Here is a 23033-nt window from a genome sequence, read left to right as displayed (position 1 = left end):
TGGTACAAGGGGTTAAGATGCTACCTACGAAGCTGTCCACAGACACTGCAGCACGAGTTTGATCCCCTGCCAGGGAGCTACCCACACAGCATAGCAGACCTCTCCTGACTCGCCTGCTGCTCCCCTCAGCAGTGTATTTCAGTAGATCTGCCTATTCTGTTCCCCACTCTGTCTGTGGCGAATCTTCTCAGCCCCCACACCTCTGGCCTGTACCCCAGTTCTTGTATCCATAAATAAATAAATCTTAAAAAAAAAAAAACTTTAAGTTAATAAAACTTAAGAAAAGCTTATCGGCGCTATTAAGAAGTACTGTGAAGTATTCCTAAGAAACAGTGAGGCCATTTGAATTATCTACAATATATATCAAATACCTACCTATTATTCCATTATAATACTAGCTCCTTTTTCCCAAAAAAACTTTAAATTTACAGAGTTCAAAAGAACTATCCTCCCACCTGGTTTTACATTGTGCCTGGAAATATTTTCATTGAGAAAAAGTAATATCTACTTCCTTTACAAAGTTTTCTTCTGGGAGAAGAAAAAACAATTTTACTCCAGAATTTTTTTATTGCAAGATTTTGTATTCTGATTTAGAAAACAGTATTTGATAAACCTCTATTTTTAATTCAAAAGCAAGTCATTATGTAAAACCACAAAACAGATCACTGAAATGTCTTTGCAAATAAAGGAAACATAAGCAGAAATTTGAAAAGCATATTAAACATTTAAGCTAAATTCATTTAAGTTAAATTCAAATATATAAAAATTTTTAAGTTATTTATACTCAAGGTCATCTCTCAAATTGAAGGACAAAGATAAGAGAAAGTTAAATACAATGTATGCACACATCTGCTCAGGCAGCAAATGCTCATAACTAACAGGCAGGTGGGCTACCTGTTGCTTTTCTGTTTTCCTTTAAGGGGAATTTTTTGGGTATTGTTTTGCTTTCAAAAGCTGGATTGTTTTATAAGGGTTACTTTTTTAATGAAAAAGTCTAAAAATTTTCAGTTTTTAAAATTAAAAAGAAGGGGAAAGGTCAAAACATTACAATTTGTTTGGGAATCAATTTAACACATTTTCAATATGATGATGCAATGGTAACAGCGAATAGAAGGAACACATGGATAAGTAAGAAAATACAGTTTTAACTCATATAGAAAATATACCAAAAAAGGTACAATTCCACTATGTGATAAAAATGCTCTTAATTATTCCTCAGATTGGCACAGTATGTATACTACTACTGTGTATTCTTACAAAGATTTGTTGGATTTAAAACAAGGTATAATAAAAACATTTTAATGTATAGATTACTGACATTAAAAATAATTATAACTGGTTATTTAATTAACACATCCTGATATATTCTGAAGAGCAAAATGGAACAATGACATCTAGAATAATGTGGTCTTCTCTGTTCCCCAATAAAAAAGAAAGGGAAACCAATAGATTTCTATTTTAATAATATAAAAAAACTTTTTGTGAAAAAAAAAAAAAAAACAGGAAATGTTCATTCAAAGAAAGCTGCCAAACAGAGAAATATTCAGTGTGCTGTGAACAAAAAACAAAATCTTCCAAGAAAGATTACTTTTAGAAAGTAAATTTTGTATTCACAATTAGGCAGAAATCTGTATAATAAAATCATGACAGGAAAATCATCACATACTAACAACTTCTCCCTCAAACAATAAATTATGAAAAGGATAACAGCCAATAAGAATACATGGAATTTCCACATGTCACCACTAAATACCATCACTATTGTGAGACTATCAAAAACAAATTTTCAAAATTACAAATTCCAAAGCAATGGAGAAAAGATGTATTTGTGTGTGCTAAACTTAATTAGACCACTTAAAGCCATTAAAGTAACATTTTCGAGTGGTTTCTCAAAAACATTACTGTCTAATAGAATAAGATGTTGGTTTATACTAAAAGGCATGCATAAGCAGGATGTTAGTATGCTTATCACATTGTGTTCTATAATTTGTACCTTAATTCTAAGATTTAAGCTATTCAGAAGCAACAGTAAAATGAAGTAACTTTATAAATACAATAAAACTATTAGCCTCAACAATCTCTGACAACTTAGAAAATATCTTCCTATCTTTATTTAAAAATAATTAAAAGAACTAAATAATATTCTACATAATTCAACCATTTTTATACTATTAATTTCTTTAGAGCTCTTTCATAATCTGGAAGTTATGATGGTGTCAATGGACCAAAAGGAATTTATCTTAAATTTTTACAAGTAGATTTTAATAAAACAAACACATGTGCACTTATAGTTTCATTAAATGTTTCTAGTCTCTACTTATCCATACGTGTTACTTCAAAAATCCACAATTAAAAAGGCAGAAAAGAACAAAAATGTTTAAAAATATATCTGGAGTATCCAAACAATTATCTGCTAATGTTCAATATTGATAAAATTTTCTATTTAGTAAAATGAAGATAACAAATTTTAGAGGAACAATCCATTTTGTTAATCTATACTATTGAAAATACAGATACATTCGGATTCCAATTCAAGTTCTTGATAATATCTACAAGTAAAAAGAACACACTGAAATCACAAAGTAATTTTAATGAAATGATGTAATCTAGACTACGTCTAATTGTGCACATTTTAAAAATAAGTAAGCTACCATAGCTATAATGGTAAAATCTATAATAGTTATTTTTCAAGACTATTAAAGCAGTTGCTGCAATAAAAATTGAGTTACTTGCCTTATAGTACCAATCCTGAAATTTTTTACAGCAGTCTTCACTACAGAAATCTCTCACGACACCATCTAGCTCTTTCGTTGCCCCCTTCTTACACAGCTGAGAGCAATAGTTGCAAGTAACACATCTCAATCCTAAACGCCTTGCAAAATCTTGTTTGTACAATAGTTTGCAACCTGAAAAATATATGGTTTTAACATTAAAACAACACTCAAAAACTAATTTTTGAGTTGAGAAAGATCTCATACAGCAAATACATCATTAACTTTAGAAAGTATCCATTCAAAGGCCCCTTTTTCTCTCCTGATTAAAATTGAAATCTACTGTGATCAACACCAACTCGTAAAAATTGGAAGAGAATATGGAATATTACATTAGATATCATGTGGGTTCAAATAATCAATGTTTGAAGATATTCAAATCAGGAAATGTCTCAGAACTATTTTATTTGCTCAAGTTAAATATAATATTAAATATTAACAATCACAAATAGACATGTTAAAGAAATGAAACAAGGTAGACTGTCAAGAGGCACTGAGTAAAACACACAGATATATTTAGCTAAATAGGCATTTTAGCCAAATTTTCTCCTCTTACTTGTCTCTCACCCTACATCAACCTTCAGAGAAATAAAATTAGTTTTACTGATTTATCCAAAGAAAGCATTTGATTATTGCGTTCCTGCCATATTATTTTTAGCTACTGTGTAGATGTATCATTTTAAGTATTTTTGCATATCAGTCTTATTTATTCCCTGTAATACCTCAATATAAGGACTAAAATGATCTTTCATACTTTTACTAATGCTGAGCAACTGAAGAATGAATTTCCACTCACATATCTACTGAAGTCCTAACCCACTGTTTAATCCTAACCTCCAGCATAAACTCTGCCCTCATCAACCTAGTTTCAAATACTCTTCCTGTCTGTCAACTCAAATTGCAGTTGTTTTCTTTGTGATTTATTTGGCAATCACTTATATATTGTCTTATGAATCCTTTTTTATTACCTTGAACTATATTTTTCAATATTTGACTTTAATTTGCTTTATCCTTTTAACTAGATTTTGATGGTAACATCAGGTATTAAAATGTCTTGTTATTTTTAACAGATTCCAGCAGGGGTTCCTCTTATTAAATAGGAAAAAGACACACAACCTTTTTAACCTTTATTTGTCCATGTAAATGTTAAGTCCATCCAATTAAAAAGTATGCCCTTAAATGTCAATTATCTATTTCCTAACAATTGTCTATTTGTTCTAAAGTAATAAACAATAGTAAAATGAACAGTAAAACCCATATAATCCAAATGATACGAGTTCATTGATATATATGTGAGCCATTAGCACCAATTTCTTCATAACTGTGAATCATTAACATACAAAAATCCAGGTATAAAATTAGTTATATTAATTTAGAATCAACTGTTTCAATGAAACATTATGTCACTTTTCATCACAGATTTGATCTTAAGCAACAATAAACCTGTTATCTTTCATTTCAGGTGAAATATACCAATTAAACCTACATAAACAGTAATGATGCCTCAAATAAGCAGCACCTTCTTACATACATAATTTTACTATGTGAAATGTACAGTCATTGTATACATAGAAGACCAGTTTAATATACTGATAATATTTTTATACTACTGTCATTCTCCACTGCTGGCATTTAGGACTTTCCAAACTTTTTCTTGCCCTTAACTAGTGGTAGAAATCCATATAAAAAGTGGATCTGGGGGAAAAAATAGAAAATGATAGATGTGGGTAGCAGATAGAAAAAGCTGTGAGTTTAGTACCTAGGGCCAAAGAAAGAATTCAAAGTGAAAGCCAGCTTAAAGCAAGAATATGACATTTGAGGAAAAGGAGTAACATGAATCCAAAAACATGATTCCTATCTCTGGAGAATCAGAATGAGAACTGGAGTTCATTTCTACAAGCTGCTGCCTAGCAACAGAGCAGCAAACGTGTAGATGAGAGGAAAGAGAATTCCTGGCAACCCAAACTGAAAACCTAAAAGTAAATTTCCATTGTAGCAATGACACATTTAATTTTCTTCTGATTTATTAAAAATTTTTGTCGGTTAGGACGCAAACTAGGCAGAGAAATTGATCCAATGTATAATTAATTCTAATTCACTTGGAAAATCAACTTTCAGATCATAACCTGTATGCTTAGAAGTGATATAAGTATGATAATACTTTTTAACTTTATTCCCAAACTTCCTTGTAGTGAAAAAGCAGGTTACCAAATTTTTAGAGATAAGACATCTTGAGTGCCAGAGTCTACAAATACATATAAAAGAACAGGTTAGTGGAAAAGTGAACTCCAACTTTTGGTCAGCTATACTAAAAATATACTGCTACTCTGGACATATGTAGTTATATATTTTTTTAATATTTTAGCAGAAAAAACATTAAATATTAACAAAAGTTATGAATAACACTGTATATACACTTGCCTTCACTACAGAAAGGTCTCTTAACGCCAGAGAAATTTACTGTTTCATGAAGAGTCTTCTCCTCTTGACAGTATTCGCAATATGTAACTATGCAATGCAACTTCTTATAGTCATCTGAACAAGTTTTGCTGCAGAATTGATGCACTTTGTTCTAAATGCACAATGGGAACCTTGGTAAGTATATGACAACCACCTCAAGAACAAGTTTAAGAAATAAAAATGCCACTTACAAAAACAAAGTTAAATTATTTACCAACTTAATGTTATAAACCTTGGGAATACATTTCCTATAGACCATAGACGCCTAGTTTAACTACATAACCTGCTAAATTTAGACACAGTTCCACAAAACTCAATGTCATTAATTATCCTAAAATTACTCGGAGAGAGTGAAAGTATCACTAAAACAAGTTTGATGATGCTAAGAGAACCAAAGGGATGGTAAGAAAATAATGTTAGTGAAGCATGGGTAAGCTACAAAAAGAGAAGAGCTACAATATTAATAACATTTTTGCTCAAGAAGAAATCTTTGTTGGGTCAAGCAGCATCAACCACATTCCTATCACAGCTTAATAGTAATAGACCTCTTACAGGTAAAATACTCAATCTGGGGTCATCACACTGCATGATGCTAAGCTGATTGCCTTGAATAGAGTGAGATTAGTATTTAGTTATTTCTCCTGGCACCAAATCCAAGGTAGTCAGAGTGACTTTTCAAATATGCAGCCAAACAGGAATAAATTGAAACTTCTGGAGAGGCAGTTTTTCCCTCTCTGTTATTATGGAGGACATAAACTACATCTAAACTATCTACCTAAGACTTAGAAAAGAATCAAAGACCAAGATAAGAAAGGTGAAAGAGTCTAGGAAGCAATTCAAATAGTAAGACAATTAAAAGTTGCCCCATTACCAAGAGATAACTTAAAAGAGAAAAAAGACACAAAGCCACAACGCCAACACTGGAATGAGAAACAAGAAGCCCCTGCATTATCAACCTACTGAGGGAGAGGCTCAACTCTCATTCAGTGTGATAGTGTTTTTTACCTCCTTCCAACACTTAACCTCTATTAATAAAAACAAAACACCAATGAGTCCACAAAAACAAAGTAACCCTAACATTGAGATGGTGAAAATGATCTCATTTTCATCTAGTATACCAATTTAGTTTATGCAGAATCTTCACTTCCTATATGATACAATTCTATGTGCCTGTTTATGAATTTCTTTCCTCATTCCCTCACCACCTCTTCACTCTCTTACTGGCCATTCAACATTTTCACTGTTATAACTTAAAGAGGGTATTAGTCACCAAAAATCTTCACTGGATGCCAACAAGTCTTAAAGAATGATTGCATAAGTATTCTTAAGACAGCACCACACAAAATGACAAACTAAAAAATTTTCTAGGGAATAGTGTTATGATAATGAAATTTCAGATTTCCAAAGTAATTTAGAAATCATGTAGTCCGGTTCTTGGTATCCTCTTTCATCTAAGATTCAGATCATTGGCAACTTGCTAGGAGTCACTAATAAATTCTGGCTCAGGAGTAATTTGCTATTTATATATCTTATATACTATCTTATCACATAGTCATTCCCTCAAAAAAAAAGGTGAAAAGAAAGAATTTTTATAGGTGGACACTAATCAAAAAAGCAGTGGACACCCAGGGCTACCTGGTTGATTCACCCATCCATCCATTATTACCCCTTATTGAAACTTTGCTAGTGGCAACAAGATACAGAAAAGTAAATAGGCTGGTGAAGGCAAGATGATGAGAAAGGGAAAATAAAATGAATTTCTATTAGCATTGTTTTTATTAAAACAGAATTATAAAATGTTAAATGACAGATTTTATATGTCACAGTAAATGACAAATTCTAACTTTTATAGGTACAAGGCAATACAAGATATTACAGTTCACAGACTATAAACAAGGATGGGGAAAAACAGATGCTCCAGACATGTAACCAAACGAAGTGACATTTTGCACACAATATTGAACATTATAGTGAATATGAAGTCAATAATTTTGTTTGACATGGAAAGAAACAAATCCTTTGTTAGTACTATACCTGTAAAAGAAAGTAAATAACCCAGTTATCACAAAATAAGAAACAGCTGATCCTTATCCATTAAGAAATAGGTTCCCTAATGGAAATTGCATGGTTATTTCACTAGCCTTTCATTTTAGTACTAGATTAATGTATATAACAAAGTATGACTTGCCTCCCATTCCAAGATTTCTGGCTTTGAACAAAAAGAATTTTTGCAATAGTTGCATTTCAACTGAATGTCACTTGGACCTATAAACTGGCCATTTGGAGATGACTGCACACTTAGGGCCTGAAACAAAGAACAAAACATAGTGAGTCTGATAAGAATTTTAGAATTTTTATTTGTGATGATTGTCAAATATCTACTATGTCCATAAAGTATTACGTATTTTGCTTTAATATTCCCTTTAATATTTCCTCATGTAAAATTAAATTTCTGAATTTTGTCTTTAAAAGTTATACTAGTACACAGTTTCTTGAACCTGGAATTCAATTTTTTTCAACTACAGGATTACTACTTATTTTAAATAAAATGTGGAAAGGGAGGAAAAAATACGCAATTCAAACATGTCTCACTTTTAAAAAATGTAAGCAAGAATTTAACCAAGTTCTGAACTAGTAAGCAAAGGTCTTTAAAAAACTAAAGTGCCAGTTTTCTCTGCAATGACTCTCACTTGCATTATTTCCATCATTTTCATTCGCAGCTGATCAGTGAAAACAGTCTATAATACTTTTAAATTGATCATATTTTATACATTAGAGGAAAAAAAGATTTACAGAGTGGCACTGATACCAGATTTTTTTTAGCTTTATTTAATTCAAAAATTAATACAATTTACAGAAAATGATATAGCATATATGTACTTTAAAAGTTTTACTCTAATTTATGAGTGGTGAATGTACTGGTATTTAAGTATTCTTTAATCTAAATTACATATAATTTTCTTAATATATGAAATGGTTAACAAAAGCTTTTTAAGGTTGGTGGTAGCAGAGAGAAAAAAACCTTTATCATTTTTTAAATTTCTGCATATATTGTACAACAGAATTAAAATTTGTAAAAACATAAAACATGCAAACTCAAGACAGTAACTATCAGGTGAGTAAATTTTTTTTTTTTTAAACTAGCAACATGACCCTTAGTGGTTCCAAAAATTTGAACTCCATTAAAGTTAATTCTTCTTTCAAAACAAAGCAAACAACTATCTTAATATTTTGCTTTAAAATGGAAAAACATCTAGTGAAGACAAAAGTTCAAACCTATATTTAAGATAAGGGGGAAAAATGCTGCTTTTCTAGTATCTTTGTATAACTCATCCAGAGTTACAAAATGATGAGGCTGCCTAGAGGTTTATCCAAATGCAGTCCTTAGAAATGAGTCTAAATTAAGTATTTCTTTGAAATATAAAAAGTACATATATAAATAGCCTCATCAAGTCATGAGCAATAAAAGTTTCAGTTAAATGAAAAGGGTATTTAACAATATACTACCTATCAGGCACTGAGCTCAACTATATCAAAATGTCTGTCCCTTCCAAGTCTGTATCATAAACAACAATAAAAACGCCAGTAGATAATCCACGGTAAGTAGACAGCTGGTACAGCCACGTCTACTATTGATCTCTAGAATTAACATCCTCCAATTTGATCCTCAACAAATTATGTAAATTAAAACATTAAATAATGCAAATGCATATTACACTGTTCATTTGCTATCAGCATTTTATTGAAGAGGGTTATACAAAATATATACCTGAAATTTAGCCACACAACTGGAATTGCAAAAGTTATACAGTTTTCCATCAGGCATTGTGGCTTGATATTGAGGTAAAGAGTTTCGTTTACAAAAATGGCAAATAATTCCCAAACCTAGGAGAAAAAGGCATAGATCTGATTTCAAAGGGAAAGAAAAATCTTAAATGATATCAGAGAACAGCTTATTAGTGAAACCTTCTGTAAACTATTCTTTTATTAGCTTCTAAGATTATTTGCTCCTTTAAAAAAAAAATCAGGGGTCTCCCTGGTGGCACAGGGGTTAAAGTTTCAGTGCTATTGCTTCTCGGCCTTTTGGCTAAGATCAAGTGTAAAGTCTCAGCACTATCAAACTATCACCAGCCACTGTGGCCTGAATTCAATGTTAGGCCAGGGAGCTAACCCACATGGCTCATCAGACCTCTCCTGTCTCGCCTGCTGCTCCCCTCAGTGGATATATCCACCTGTTCTGTTCCCCACTCTGTCTCTGGTGAATGTTCTCATTCCCCCGTACCTCTGGCCTAGACCCCAATTCTTATATGCATAAATAAAGTAAATAAATCTTTTTTTAAAAATAAAAAAAAATCGTAAGAGCCTAGGGAAAAAGTCTCTAAAACATACCTGACTGTATGTAAAATAATCTGTTATAGACAATGTCTGAATGGAAAAACAATTTTATCTAAAAATATAGGTATGCATGGAACTTTACCAGTAACTTAAAATTTTAAAGAAATATAGAATAATCAAAACCATCAAAAAAGTTTGGAGTAATAAAGTGTGATAATAAAAATAGTATATGCAATTAGAAACAAGCATTAAAGGTAAAGGAGAAAGAGTAGCTATGAAATTAGTCATGCTATTAGTTTTTTAACTTTACAAATACCTGAAACTTACTTTGTGATTTTGCATATTTTGTCTTGTGGCTGTTCATGCAAGCAGTTGAACAATATGGCTCCATATATCCATTAGGACCTATACACTGTGTCATATCAAAAAATCTGCACTGTGTTCGGCAACCAGTACATGTGGTCAGTTTTCCATATTTCTAATTTTTAAAACATAAAAATATAATTGAGAAAAATCACAATTTAACAAAAATTTATATTTTTCATTACACTTTTTTTTTCTGCAAAACAATTATGTTAATCTCTAACCAGGTTTAATGGTCAAAAGTCTTCATCTGGATACAAACTGTTAACAATACAGGTAAATTACGGTCAAACAAAGTAATAATGTTGATCTAATTCTCCTTCAAAAAAAAAGGTTTTTCTCTATTAATTTAGTTTAACCAAACCCTTACATATAGGTAAGTAAAAACTGAAAATCAAAGATAGGCAGTGCTTTCTGTTTATGATGATGCAATTCATCATTTGATAGAGAATTTAAATGAAACTTTAACAAGCAAGCCTTAATAGATAGTTAAATGACAACAGTCCTTCAAAGGAATAATCTGAAGATGTCAAATACTTTTTCCATTGAGTTGCTGTTGTTACAAGAACTGCTGCTATAACTTAAAACTGATTTACCACCTAGCTACTATATTTAAAACCTTATTCGACCACAATAAAACACAAATACTTTTCTAAAATTTTAATTAAAAAACTTAAAATGATTTGTCTGTTTACTAGTCAAGAGATAATAATAAAGTCAGTGCTCCTGCCAAAAGTATTTGCCAACAATTATAAACTTCAAAGAAATGAGATAAAATATATGAAAGTAAGACTAAAGGAGGTACACTCTGAAAATTAATAGGACAAAAACTATTAATTTTCTATTAGAGAAATTATAATTCAGATGTCTTACTCAAAAATCTTGATAGGCACAATTAAAAAACAAAACTAGTTATATCAAACCTTTAAGAACTTATACTTTATCTCTTTTAAGTGGTTACAGAACTGTCACAATCAGTTAAATCAAGTATCATGTCATGTTGCAAAATAACTACTCATTTTTCCTTCAGAAGTTGCTATTTTACTCCTCTTCATAACCAACAGTACAATAAGAAAAAGAAGACTTCAAACCATTCTAAGGATGGATGAAGAATAAATGTCAAGAGAAGATGACAATGACGCCAAAAACACAACTACATAGATAAAACCATATGGGTAAAAAACACAACTACATGAATAAAATTCATTCATGAGTACCACAGGATTTAAAAAATAAAGGCAAAAAAATTAAGGTAAGGGCCTCCCTGGTGGCACAAGGTGTTAAGTCTCAGCATTATGAAGTTATCAGTAGCCACTGAAGCATGACATCGGATCCCCAGCCAGGGAGCTAACTCACATGGCACAGCAGACATCTCCTGTCTTGCCTGTGCTCCCCTCAGCAGTGTATTTCAGTACATCTACCAGTTCTGCTCCCCACTCTGTCTCTGGTGAATCCTCTCACCACCCACACCTCTGGCCTATACCCAAACTCTTGTATGCATAAATAAATCAATCTTTGGGAGGAAAATAAATAAAAATTTAAAATGTAAGGTAAAGCTAATACCCAGACACAACTAACATCAACATCAAAAAACGAAAATGGACAACAAACTATCTCAGCATACGATAAATAGAACAGGTATGAGAAAACATAGCTATCTATGTGTCAAGAATGTATGTTTCTATTCATTCTGGTACCATAAAAATAACCCATGTTACCTATTCCTCATTTACTGAAATACTGCTAAAAGAAGGGCTACTTTTTTTCCCCAAAGGAGAAATTAACTCATTCTTCAATCTTTGATAGGGTCCAGAAAGAAATACTTATTAACAGCAGAAGAATGGTAACAAGGAATAATAAGAATAACTGTAAAACTATTTAGTATAATTATGATTCTATCAATGTTACAAGGAAAACAGAGAATGGTTTGTCTTTGTGTTTGAAATAATACATTTTCCTGAGGCTTATATGGGAATATAAATTTTAATACTGGAAAAGGATCAAAGAAAGCAGATCAATAAAACAGCAGCAGATTTTGTTTAAAATCTGGAATACTAAAAATACTAGGACACCTGCCATGTGTGCAAGAAAGCAGCTCCCAGGTAAATATATGTATGAAACCTCTATATAGCAGTACCTATAAAGACTTCATTCACTAATATATATGAATCCAACAATCTAATCTAATATGGGATTAGACATATTTATATATATTATACATCACTGTTCATTTTTAAACAATATTTGCTTTTTTCCTCATTTGTAGTCCCCATAGAATTTCCTCTACCAATTCATCTATGCTCCATCATCACAGTCCCCTGTGCTCCTCCCTCCCCTGCAGGATGTCTCTGGTTTATAATTGTTTTTGTTTTGTTTTATTGTGTTCTATATTGTTATTATGTTTTCCCCTGATGTCTTATTTGGTTCCCCTGCACATGAAACCACCTAATATTTTTCTTTTTCCTTCTGACTTATTTCACTGAGCATAATTCCTTCTAGCTCCATCCATGTTGCTGCAAATGGCATTAGTTTATCTTTTTTGATTGCTGAATAATATTCCATTGTGTGTGTATACCACATCTTCTTGATCCAGTCATCTATTTTGGGGCATTTGGGTTGTTTCCAGGTTTTACCTATTATAAATAGTGCTGCAATAAACATAGGGGTGCAGGTATTCTTTTGAATCAGTGTTTTTGTGTCCTTTGGATAGATCTCTAAGAGTGGAATTGCTGGGTCATATGGTAGCTCCATTTTTAGTAGACTGAGGAACCTCCAGACAGCGTTCCATAGTGGTTGGCCCAGTTAGCACTCCCACCCGCAATGTAGGAGAGTTCCTTTTTCATCACATCCTCACCAACATTTGTGTTGTTGCTAGTTTTTTTGATATATGCCATTCTTACTGATGTAAGGTAGTATCTCATTGTGGCTTTGATTTGCATTTCCCTGATTATAAGGGATGTTGAACATTGTTTCATATGCCTAGCGGCCATTTGCATTTCCTTTATGGAGAAGTTAGACTTTTTATTTTTTTACTAGAAACATTCTCCATATATTGACACTGACTTTATTGGCAGAATGATTAAATAATTAAAAAGCTTTAAGACATACCAATAAAAAGTAGACCAGTTGGATTGGATCAAGTAACAAGGAACTAAGCAACTGGTCTACAATGACAAATACTTTTATCTGAAGGAAATGAGAAAGTACTATCAAAAAGATATAATTATTTATATTGAGAATATTTTAACAGTCACTTTTATAGATATCACTGCTTCAAAACCAAAAGATTAGTTTAATGGAAGAACATTAGCAAAAGAAAAAAAAAAATTGGTGTTCTTTGGTTTGTTTTCTCTACATCATATGTAAACAACCAAAATTCTAATCTAAATCCCATGCATCCCATAGATATGTATTTAGTCACTTAGAGAAACAAAATTAGATGGAACATTTCAGTTCACAATTTAATATATTTTCCACTGGGTTCGGGGAGGGGGGGGAAGGAGCAGTGGAGAGGGAACAAACCTATTCACAAATTCAGTATAAAAATATGACACTGAACTGACTGAAACAAAATATTGGTAAATATAATGGGGAGTTTATGGCCAGTTGGCTCATTATCAGGACCCTCATTTAAAAAAGAAGTCTTACATTTTAATTTTAATCAATTCCATAAGAATATCAAAAGTAAACATCACATAATTTTAAATTCCCCCTAATTCTTCCTTTCATATTTCACTTTGTACATTTTGACTGAGTAAACCACTTATGGGAAGGTACCCAAGAAATAAACCCTTGATATACTTGTTGCTGCAAATCTAATCTAAGAAATAGGCACCAAAATTATCAGCTGCACAAATCCTACTTCCTAGCCACATTCAACTACAACTTCCTTATCTTGCATCAATGATATTGCATGGAAAAACATAATACCTTTATATGCATTAACATCTAACTGAAATGTAACATTCTCTTCCATTCTGATTGGAGTCAACAAATAACATTAATTTTACCACAATATGTGCCTTACTCAAAGTTTTTAAAATTCCACAGTTTTTAATATACTGGCCAATACCACAATGTATCATTCAAAAACTTCAAAAGACATTATAGAGATTAACCACTTTATCTTATTAATCCATTTAATAAAGTACAATATATTTCAAAAACTTCTTAAATAATTGTTAACTATATTTTGATATAATTGATTCTAGTTGCAATCATTAAATAACACAGTGAGAATTGATCTACATATATTATCAAGGAAGTTCAAAGCACAAAAGTAGTGAAGAACCCTGATTAGAGGGACTGGTGATAAAACCATAATGACATGAAATGATACTGTGAAGATTAAGTGATAAATTCATACTTCACTTGTATGAATTTTACTCATACTTCACTTGTTCTATAAAACCCTGAAGATGACTCTTCACTTTACAATGTGCTTGTGCAGGGGAAAAAAGTCTAAAAATATTATACATCATATTTTACATTTTCATTTCTATATATTCTGTAAGTTTTCTTTTAACAAAAATACACTACTTTTGTAATTTAAAAAAATTTTCTAATTGTAGATGGATGCTAAAAAGGTTGATTAAAAAGTAGGTAATAAATTATAACCCTCATATCAGCTGAATAACAGAGTATTAATATAGTGTTAACTATATCTGCTGCCCACCCCCCAAAAGAAGTTATTAAACATACAAGAGAAAAATAGCAATCCAACAGACAAGTGAACAAGTGAACTAAGTTAACAAACAGTAATGGGACAAATAGACAACATATGTGTGTTGGCATGAAGCACTAAGAACGATACCACAATATCATTTATGACACATGCCTAAAATAGATTACCCCAACCTAACCCTGGAAATATCAGACAAACTGCAATTGAAGGTCACTCTACCAAATGTCCTCTAGTATTCAAATCTGGTGTGGTCATGAAAAATAAAGACTGGAGACAAGTTTCAGATTCAAGTAGCCCCAGTCACAGTGATTAACAGTAACTGCATATAACCTCCTCCCACCTTTAACAACTAGAAAACTAGGTAAAAGAGATGAAACAGTAACTTTTGAGCACTGTTTTTTAAGTACGCAACTGTACTCCTAAAAGGGAAGTTAATAAAATGAGCACATCTGTCCCAGCTTATTACTTAAGAATCACATTCCAAAATACAGTATTTTGCTGAAATGAAGAAACAAAACTGTGGGACAAGACAGCTAGATTTTGAGAAACAGAGATGAAGAAATTGCATCCAAAAAAGTATTTAGGATATCTAAAGAGGAGTATTGTTAAGTCTTTGGCTGAAAATTTATCTGTGAATAAATGAAAGAAAATCACCAAAGGCTGGAGAAAGAACCACAGAACCACAAGAAAGCAACAGGCTAAACAATTCCAAAAACACAGGGCTGGGAGTACTCTAACTTCATACCTGCCAAAAGTGAGAAGATCTTAATGTGGGAGCATCAGTAGAGTACCCAAAAGGTACTACCACGAAAGCGTCGGAAATTTTGCTCTAGACAACAGTGTACCTTGCCAAAAGCTATGAAAAAGCTTAAAAGTAAGACTTAAAAGGATCTAAATAATTCCAACTAACTTGACAGCATATCAGCACAAAGTTCAAAATCATTTAAAATAATACAATAAAAACCCCCACAAAATTTAAAACTCCAGCAACAAATGTGTAAAATTAACACTATTTGGAATCAAACTGCCAAGTGTTTTCCCAAAAGCCAGTAAAATATGACTCATTATATAGGGGGGAAAGCTATGGAAATAGATCTATCAACAGAAATGAGTGATATGAAAATAGTAGACAAAAAATGTTTAAAAAGCTATTACAAATATGCTGATATATATATATATATATTTTTTTATAGAGGCATGCTTTATTTATTTGTTTTGCTGGTTTGTTTGTTTGTTTTTGTTTATACATGCACTGGGTGCAGTCAGAAGCACGGGAGGGTGAGAGAATTCACCAGAGCCAGAGCGGGGAGCAGAGCAGGCAGAAGGACCGAAGTACACTGCTGAGGGGAGCAGCAGGCGGCAGGAGAGGTCTGCGCGCCATGTGGGACCCTCCTTCTGTGGCCGGGGAGCAGCCGGGGATCGAACCGGCGCCGCAGAGGCCGCGCGCAGCTTCGTAACCCAGCGCTCAACCGCTGCGCCACCGGGGAGGCCCTATGCTGATATATTTTAAAAAGTCAGTAGAGGAAAACATAATGAGGCAAGGAAGAAAAGACTAATGGAACATCCTGCTATGGCAAAAACCTGTGTTGAAAAATATACCACATGAAACTAACAGTACATTTGAAAAAAATTGGTAAAATTAACAACACAACAACAGAACCTATCCAAAATAAAGTGAAAAGAAGACTTAAAAAAAAAAAAAAAAACAATAACTAAAAGAGCCACAGTGATCATGGGACAATAGCAATTAAGTCTTACATATCTGGAACTGGAGTCTTAGAAAAAGGGGACAAATAACAAAAAAAATTGAATAACCTATAATCCTGGACTGGATTAACTGTTTTTTCATGTTCAATAAGAGTCATCAATATAACATGGTCTATAAAATTAATCAGATTATAGTGTATCAATATAAAATTCCTTATTTTGATCATAATTGTGATAGAATTAAAAAGATTCCTAATTGTATACACTTATTACTCATGTAATTACTCAAGTAATATATTCACTCATCTGGGTAAAGGAAAATAAAGATTTTTTTAAAGAAAGACTGGTTTTATCTTTCGGATAGATACAAAAAGGAAAAAAAAGTTATATAATAAGTGCAACTGTGAACAAGGTACTGTGCATTAAAGGTTACATATACGAAAATATTCTAGCATAAACACCTAAGATCAAATGAGCGTAGCACAAGAAAATATATGTGAAAATTAACGAAGTTAGAAAATTTGTCTATGACTTAGAGAAAGAGAAAACAATCATCTGAAATATTTTAAATTTATAAATTTTAATCCACTTCAAATTTATAAATTTTAATCCACTTCAACGAAGTTAGAAAATTTATCTATGACTTAGAGAAAGAGAAAACAATCATCTGAAATATTTTAAATTTATAAATTTTAATCCACTTCAAAATGTGTCATGATTTTTCCAATAGATAAAAGAAGAGAGCAGGGGTGCCTTAAATAGGCGTGGCCTTAACCACAAGCTACCTTATTGCTTACCTCAGGCTGCATTAAGAAAGAGTCCTGTATGTGATCTCGAACCTCCTTTAGGAAGCCTGGATGGCTACCTACCTAAAAGAGATATTAAAAGACTTTATAAAAAGCATACAAAGAGCTTGGGTGGTAGGCATGGTATGATGACATACATTTAAAGGGGTGTGAACTTATACCCCCCAAGCATATACAGTGCTGTAAACCAATGTTACCTAAATTAAAATAAGCATTTTTTTTAAAAGCAAAGAAAGAACAGCTGCTGAATTGAAAGGTAAATAAGCAACCTATAAAAATTGCTTAACTACCTGTTTTGATTTACTAACTCATTCTAACTTTTAAAAAGTGCCAATCTATCCTATCCCTAGTGCTAGTGTCCAGTTTACAGAATTATTACATTTTAATTATCCTATAAGAAAAAAATTAATAATAAAGCAATATAATAATGGGGTAAGGAATTAAAGACAGATGCTTAGACCTGACTCACATCTAAAATCTTTAAAAAATCTTATTTCTCTTAATGACAATATATCTTATTAAATGACAATAATTTGTAAATCAATAAATGGGAATGTATGCATATGTTATTGTGGCTAAAGGGACAAAAATCAAATTATATCTAAAATTAAAAAATCTTATTTCTCTTAATGACATATATTCATAGATATCATTAAAGTCTACTAATACTTATGCTATCCCAAGGCATTCTAAATAAGTGTTTGGAGAATACATAGATCACAATATTCACCATCTGCAAGTGAGTTGTTTTGGGAACACTTTTTAAAATAAATACAACAGCTTCCAGCACATCTGAATCCTTACTCCTTACATAAAAGTTTAAAGCACCATGCTTCCTGCTTTCCAGGCAATTCAAGACATTATGTACAAATGGAAGATATTGAAAGGTTAAAGTAGTATTATATAGTTTCCATTGTAAAGATTATTAATTACCTGCATCATTATACTCCAGAAACCAATAAAGCAATGGAGATAGAGATGAACAGCAAGATAGCCAAGTTAATGTTCAAGAAAAAGGTTAAAAGCAGGGGGGAAAGTGGGAACAAGAAAAGATCACCCACTATACAATCTTAGTTAACAGGCAAAAGAAAATATTCACTACAGTATTTTGTGTTAGTCTGCAAAATTTGATTTTTGTCCCTTTAACCGCAATAACATACGCATACATTTCCATTTATTGATTTACAAATTATGAACACATACAGTATGTAAATTATAAAAGAAATCTGGCATCATAGTAGCTGAGTAAAGGCAACAGGCTTGACATTTCCATATACTCACAACTAACTGCAACAGAACAGTCAATAAATCCTGAAAGATAAATGGACACCTATAATACACTTCAGGAACAATGGCCTGGCAGTAAGGAATAGGAAAAACTTAAATTTAACTGCACTCACACTGATAACAGGGCAGTAAAACCCATAAGAGGGAGGACAACTGCTATATCAAATGTCTCTACAGTTCTTGACTCAAGTTCTTGTAAACTGCACCTGCACAAGGAGATGCACAAAATTTGTTATTAAGTACAGGGGGTGCACTAATGGAGAACTATAGGAGCAAGGGTGCAGAGTGCTGATTACAAGTTTGAGCCGGAAGCCCCCAGGAGGGAAGCTTCCCAGCTGGAACCTGAACTGGTGTCAGAGAGGAAACAGGTTAGATCAACTATGGGTCCTTGTAGAAGAGGCTGCTACTTGTAGACTAAGACTGAAATATTCAAAACACCTCTTCCTACCTAAGGCTAAAACTAAGACAATATTTGAACACTTTCACTAAAGAGAATTTAAGCAACTTTTATCAACAAGAGAAAACACCCCAAGATAAGGCTCTGCAATGGAAAAGAAAGCAACTCCAAGTTTGTGACCCTGTTTCAACTATAATGCATGCCCAGCACTGCATCCAAACACGAAACATAGCCTAGAGTTAGAAGCTGACAAGAGACCATACAAGACACTTAGAAAAAGGGACTATTCTAGAAGAGGAGAAGGAATCACTAAGGGTCCCCAACATATACCTCTGATAATACACAGGACAGTAGGAAGTTTATATCACTAAAGCTCACTGAAGGTGTCCTACTGACCCAGTTACTTTTTACCTATTACACCATGCCAGGACCAGTTCTCCCATCAACAGGTGTAAAGGCAGCAAGCAGTCTGAAAGTCTCTTCCTACTACAATTGATAAAAATAGCAAAAAAATCCCCGAGAGAAGTCTCAATCCAGCAGAAATGTGGAACACCCCTGAAGAAGCGTTCAAGGTAACAGATTTAACAATGTTCAAGAACTCAAAAATACAATGGAGGAAATAAAGCAGGAACAGAATAAAGAACAAGAAAATGAGACAGATATCATCAGAGCTAAGAAATCTAAAGAAACACTGTAACTAAATTAAAAAACAAAACTGACAGCCCTAACAGTAGACAAACACAAGCAAGGGGAAAAGCTAACGAGCTTGAAAACACAATGGCAGATAACACACAAATAGAGCAAAGAGAAAAATGAACATTCATTTTTTAAAAGATTTATTTATTTATGCATACAAGAACTGGGGTGTAAGCCAGAGGTGGGGGGGGGGGGTGTTGTGAGAGGATTCACCAGAGAGAGTGAAGAGCAGTACAGGCAGATGTACTGAAATACACTGCTGAGGGGAGCAGCAGGCCAGACAGGAGAGATCTGCTACACCATGCTCCCTGGCCAGCTGGGATAGAACTTGTGCTGCAGTGGCTGGCGATTGCTTGATAGAGCTGTCTTTAACCCCTGAGCCACCAGGGAGGACCCCAAAAATGAATATTCAAAGAGGAAAAGAATGTAAGAGCTCTTTGGAATGAGCTAAAAGAAAGAACATCCATACAGTGGGGGTTCCAGAGCAAGACAAAAAAAATTTATTTAAAGAAAAAACTGCTGAGAACCATCTCAAACTGGAAAATAGGGAGAAGTACAATCATGATCCAAGAGTCCCAAAGAGTTAAAAACAAAATAAAACCAGACATAATGCACCGAGACACATTATGATAAAACTGCTGAAAACCAATGACAACAACAGATAGTAAAACATTGGGAGAAAAAAAGGCTAACCTATAAAGGAACTACCACTAAGACAGTAAGTGACTTTTTTAGTAGAAACACTATAAGCAACAAGGGAATAGTGGAGATTCTCATTCTCTCTCTCAGGCTCTCCCTACTTTAGCCTCACTATAAATTAACCGATGTTGTTTCTTTAAAAAAAAAACAAAAAAGGTAAGACATAAGGAAAGATAAGGGTCATTACTGAAAAGCAAAATAAAAGAATTTAGCAACAGGAAGCCACACATAAACTGTTAGAAGCCTTATTATAAAGTAAGGTAACAACAACAATCTTGTGTGTGGTGACAGACACCTAAATTATACAATATGTAGAAAAAGAGGGTAACAATGTGGCTCATCAGAACAATTGAATAAATTATTATACAGTAGAATTTCAAATAAAAATCAAGAAAAGTAACAGAAAGTGTCGGGGGAGGGGGAGACAATACTTGCAAGCTGACCCTTCTAACCCTTCTCCCTCCCCCCCACTATATGCTGATCAGAGGGAAGAGCACAGGGGATTGTGATGATGGAGCATGGGTTCTATGTTAGTAGGATAACCAGAGGGCAGAAATTACTAAATACCATCCAAAAGTAATGAAGTTGTAAGAAAATAAATAAAACATTTAAAAAATGGAAATGCAAAATTATAATGGTCTTAAGATTAATAAGACTGTGGGTGTGGCTATAAAGTAATCTGATTAGTTGCAGGCTTAAAAAAAAAAGGAATACATGAAACAACGGAAATAGAACCTAAACAAAATATACAAGGTGTCCAAAAAATTAAAAGATGAGGCAAACTGAAAAAAAAAGAAAAAGAAGCAATAAAATAGTAATGAGAAATAATATCCACATCTTGGGGCTCCAAGAGGGAGAAGAAAAAGAGAAAGTTATAGAAAATAAATGGTAATGAGCACTTATATGTCAATAAACACCTTAAATGTAAATGGCCTGAATTCACCTGTCAAAAGGTATAGAATGGCAAAATCTATCCTAAGCCATGCCTAACCTTCTGCTGTTTACAAGAAATCCATTTTTCCAACAAAGATAAACATAGACTTAAAGGCTGGACCACAATACAACAAACAAATGGTAATGAAAAAGTCAGAAACAGCTATTCCAATCAATAAAGGTAAAAAAAAGAAAAAGATGGAATTAAATAATGGTTAAGGTTCTTATATAAGAAGAATAAATAATGCTCATAAATATATACTCACCAAATTATGGACCATTAAGATATGTAAGAATTACTAGTGGAACTAAAAAGAAAATTTTGACAATGATACACTAATACTAATGGATTTTAATATTTTTTTAAAAGCTGAAAAAACCTTACACGCATGTAGGCTACACAGCATGATATTTTAATAGCTATGATGAGAAAATGAAAACAAAAATAAAAAAATACCACAAGGGGCCACCCTGGTGGTGCAGGAGTTAAAGACAGTGCTATCAAGTTACTGTCAGCCACTACAGTACAGCACGAGTTCAATCCACGGCCAGCCAGGGAGCAACCCACATGGTGCAGCAGACCTCTCCTGTCTTGCGGGCTGCTCCCCTCAGCAGTATATTTCAGTACATCTGCCTCTTCTGCTCCTCACTCTCTCTGGTGAATCCTCTCACCACCCACAACTCTGGCTTACACCCCAGTCCTTATATGCATAAATAAATAAATCTTAAAAAAAAAAATACCTTGTAATGACAAAAGGATACAAGCTACCAGCATTTATTGGATGGAGTAGAAGTGGTCTTAAGAGGGATGATACTTGCAATACAGACCCATAATAAGAAAAATTTCAAATAAATAATCTAATATTACATCTGAAGCAACTGAAAAGGAGACCCAAAGTTAGTAGAAAGGAAATTATAAAAATAAAGGAGGAATTAACTGAAATATAGATCAAAAAGACTATGCAAAAGATCAGTGAAACTAAGAGTTGGTTCTTTAAGATAAAATAGACAAACCTAGAGCTAGGCTAACAAAGAAGCAATAAAACACTAATCAACAGAAACAGAAACATTAATCAACAGAAACATTAATCAACAGAAACATTAATCAACAGGTGAGAAATTGTGATAGATAACACAGAAGTAAAAAAGAATTATATAATTATTTACTATAAACAACCATGTACCTATAAACAAATTTGACAACCTTGAAGAAATGGACAAAGTTCTAGATAAATTTTCCAAAATTGAAAGAAGAAACAGAAAAGCTGAACAAACTAATTGCAAGCATGGAAATTGAAACATGAATAAAAAACCTTCCTAAACAAAAAGCACAGGACCAGATAATTTTACAAGTAAATTTTATCAAACCTTCAAAGCAGAACAAATACCCATTTTGCCCAAATTGTTTTTATAAATACATAAGAGAGGACATTGCAGAATACATTTTAATAACACCACTTTATCTTAATATTGATATCAGATAGTATAAGAAAATTATAGGTTATTCCTAAAAAACATCAATGCAAAACTATCCAAGAAAATAAGAGCTAATCAAATTAATATCACAAGAATTATAAATCCTAATGAGGTAATTTTTATCCTAGGAATAGAAGGATGTTTTTGATACATAAATTAATGTACTATATCATATCAACAGAAAATAAAAATTATGATAATATCAAGAGATGCAGAGAGGGCTTCCTTGGTGGCCTAGGGATTAAGTCTGAGCACTATCACCATTACAAAGCCTGAGTTCCAGCCTCTGCTAGGAAGCAGACCACATGGCACAGCAGACTTCTCCTGTCTATCCCACTGCTCACCTTACCAGTGTGTATTTCCATAAATTCACCTGTTCTGCTTCCCACTCTATCTCTGGTGAATCCTCTCTTTCCCTG

General features: G+C 32.8%; 1 protein-coding gene across 3 annotated transcripts in view; it reads right to left on the bottom strand.

The window, feature by feature from the left end:
* The window catches only part of ZMYM2 (zinc finger MYM-type containing 2), a gene marked incomplete at both ends in the record, with an annotated part of 125890 nt that overhangs the window by 41236 nt on the left and 61621 nt on the right, over positions 1-23033 (bottom strand). For all 3 annotated transcript variants that reach the window (XM_084235414.1, XM_084235415.1, XM_084235416.1), the window contains 6 exons: positions 2734-2906; positions 5187-5343; positions 7420-7536; positions 9001-9116; positions 9894-10044; positions 17118-17189. In XM_084235414.1, coding sequence (XP_084091540.1) covers positions 2734-2906; positions 5187-5343; positions 7420-7536; positions 9001-9116; positions 9894-10044; positions 17118-17189 — 786 coding nt within the window. The remainder of the gene's footprint in view (positions 1-2733; positions 2907-5186; positions 5344-7419; positions 7537-9000; positions 9117-9893; positions 10045-17117; positions 17190-23033) is intronic.

Source organism: Talpa europaea (genome assembly GCF_964194135.1).
Source record: "Talpa europaea genome assembly, chromosome: 6".
In the NCBI taxonomy this organism is placed as follows: domain Eukaryota; kingdom Metazoa; phylum Chordata; class Mammalia; order Eulipotyphla; family Talpidae; genus Talpa; species Talpa europaea.
Note: the sequence above shows the minus strand (reverse complement) of the source record. Positions and strands in the feature narration are given on the sequence as shown.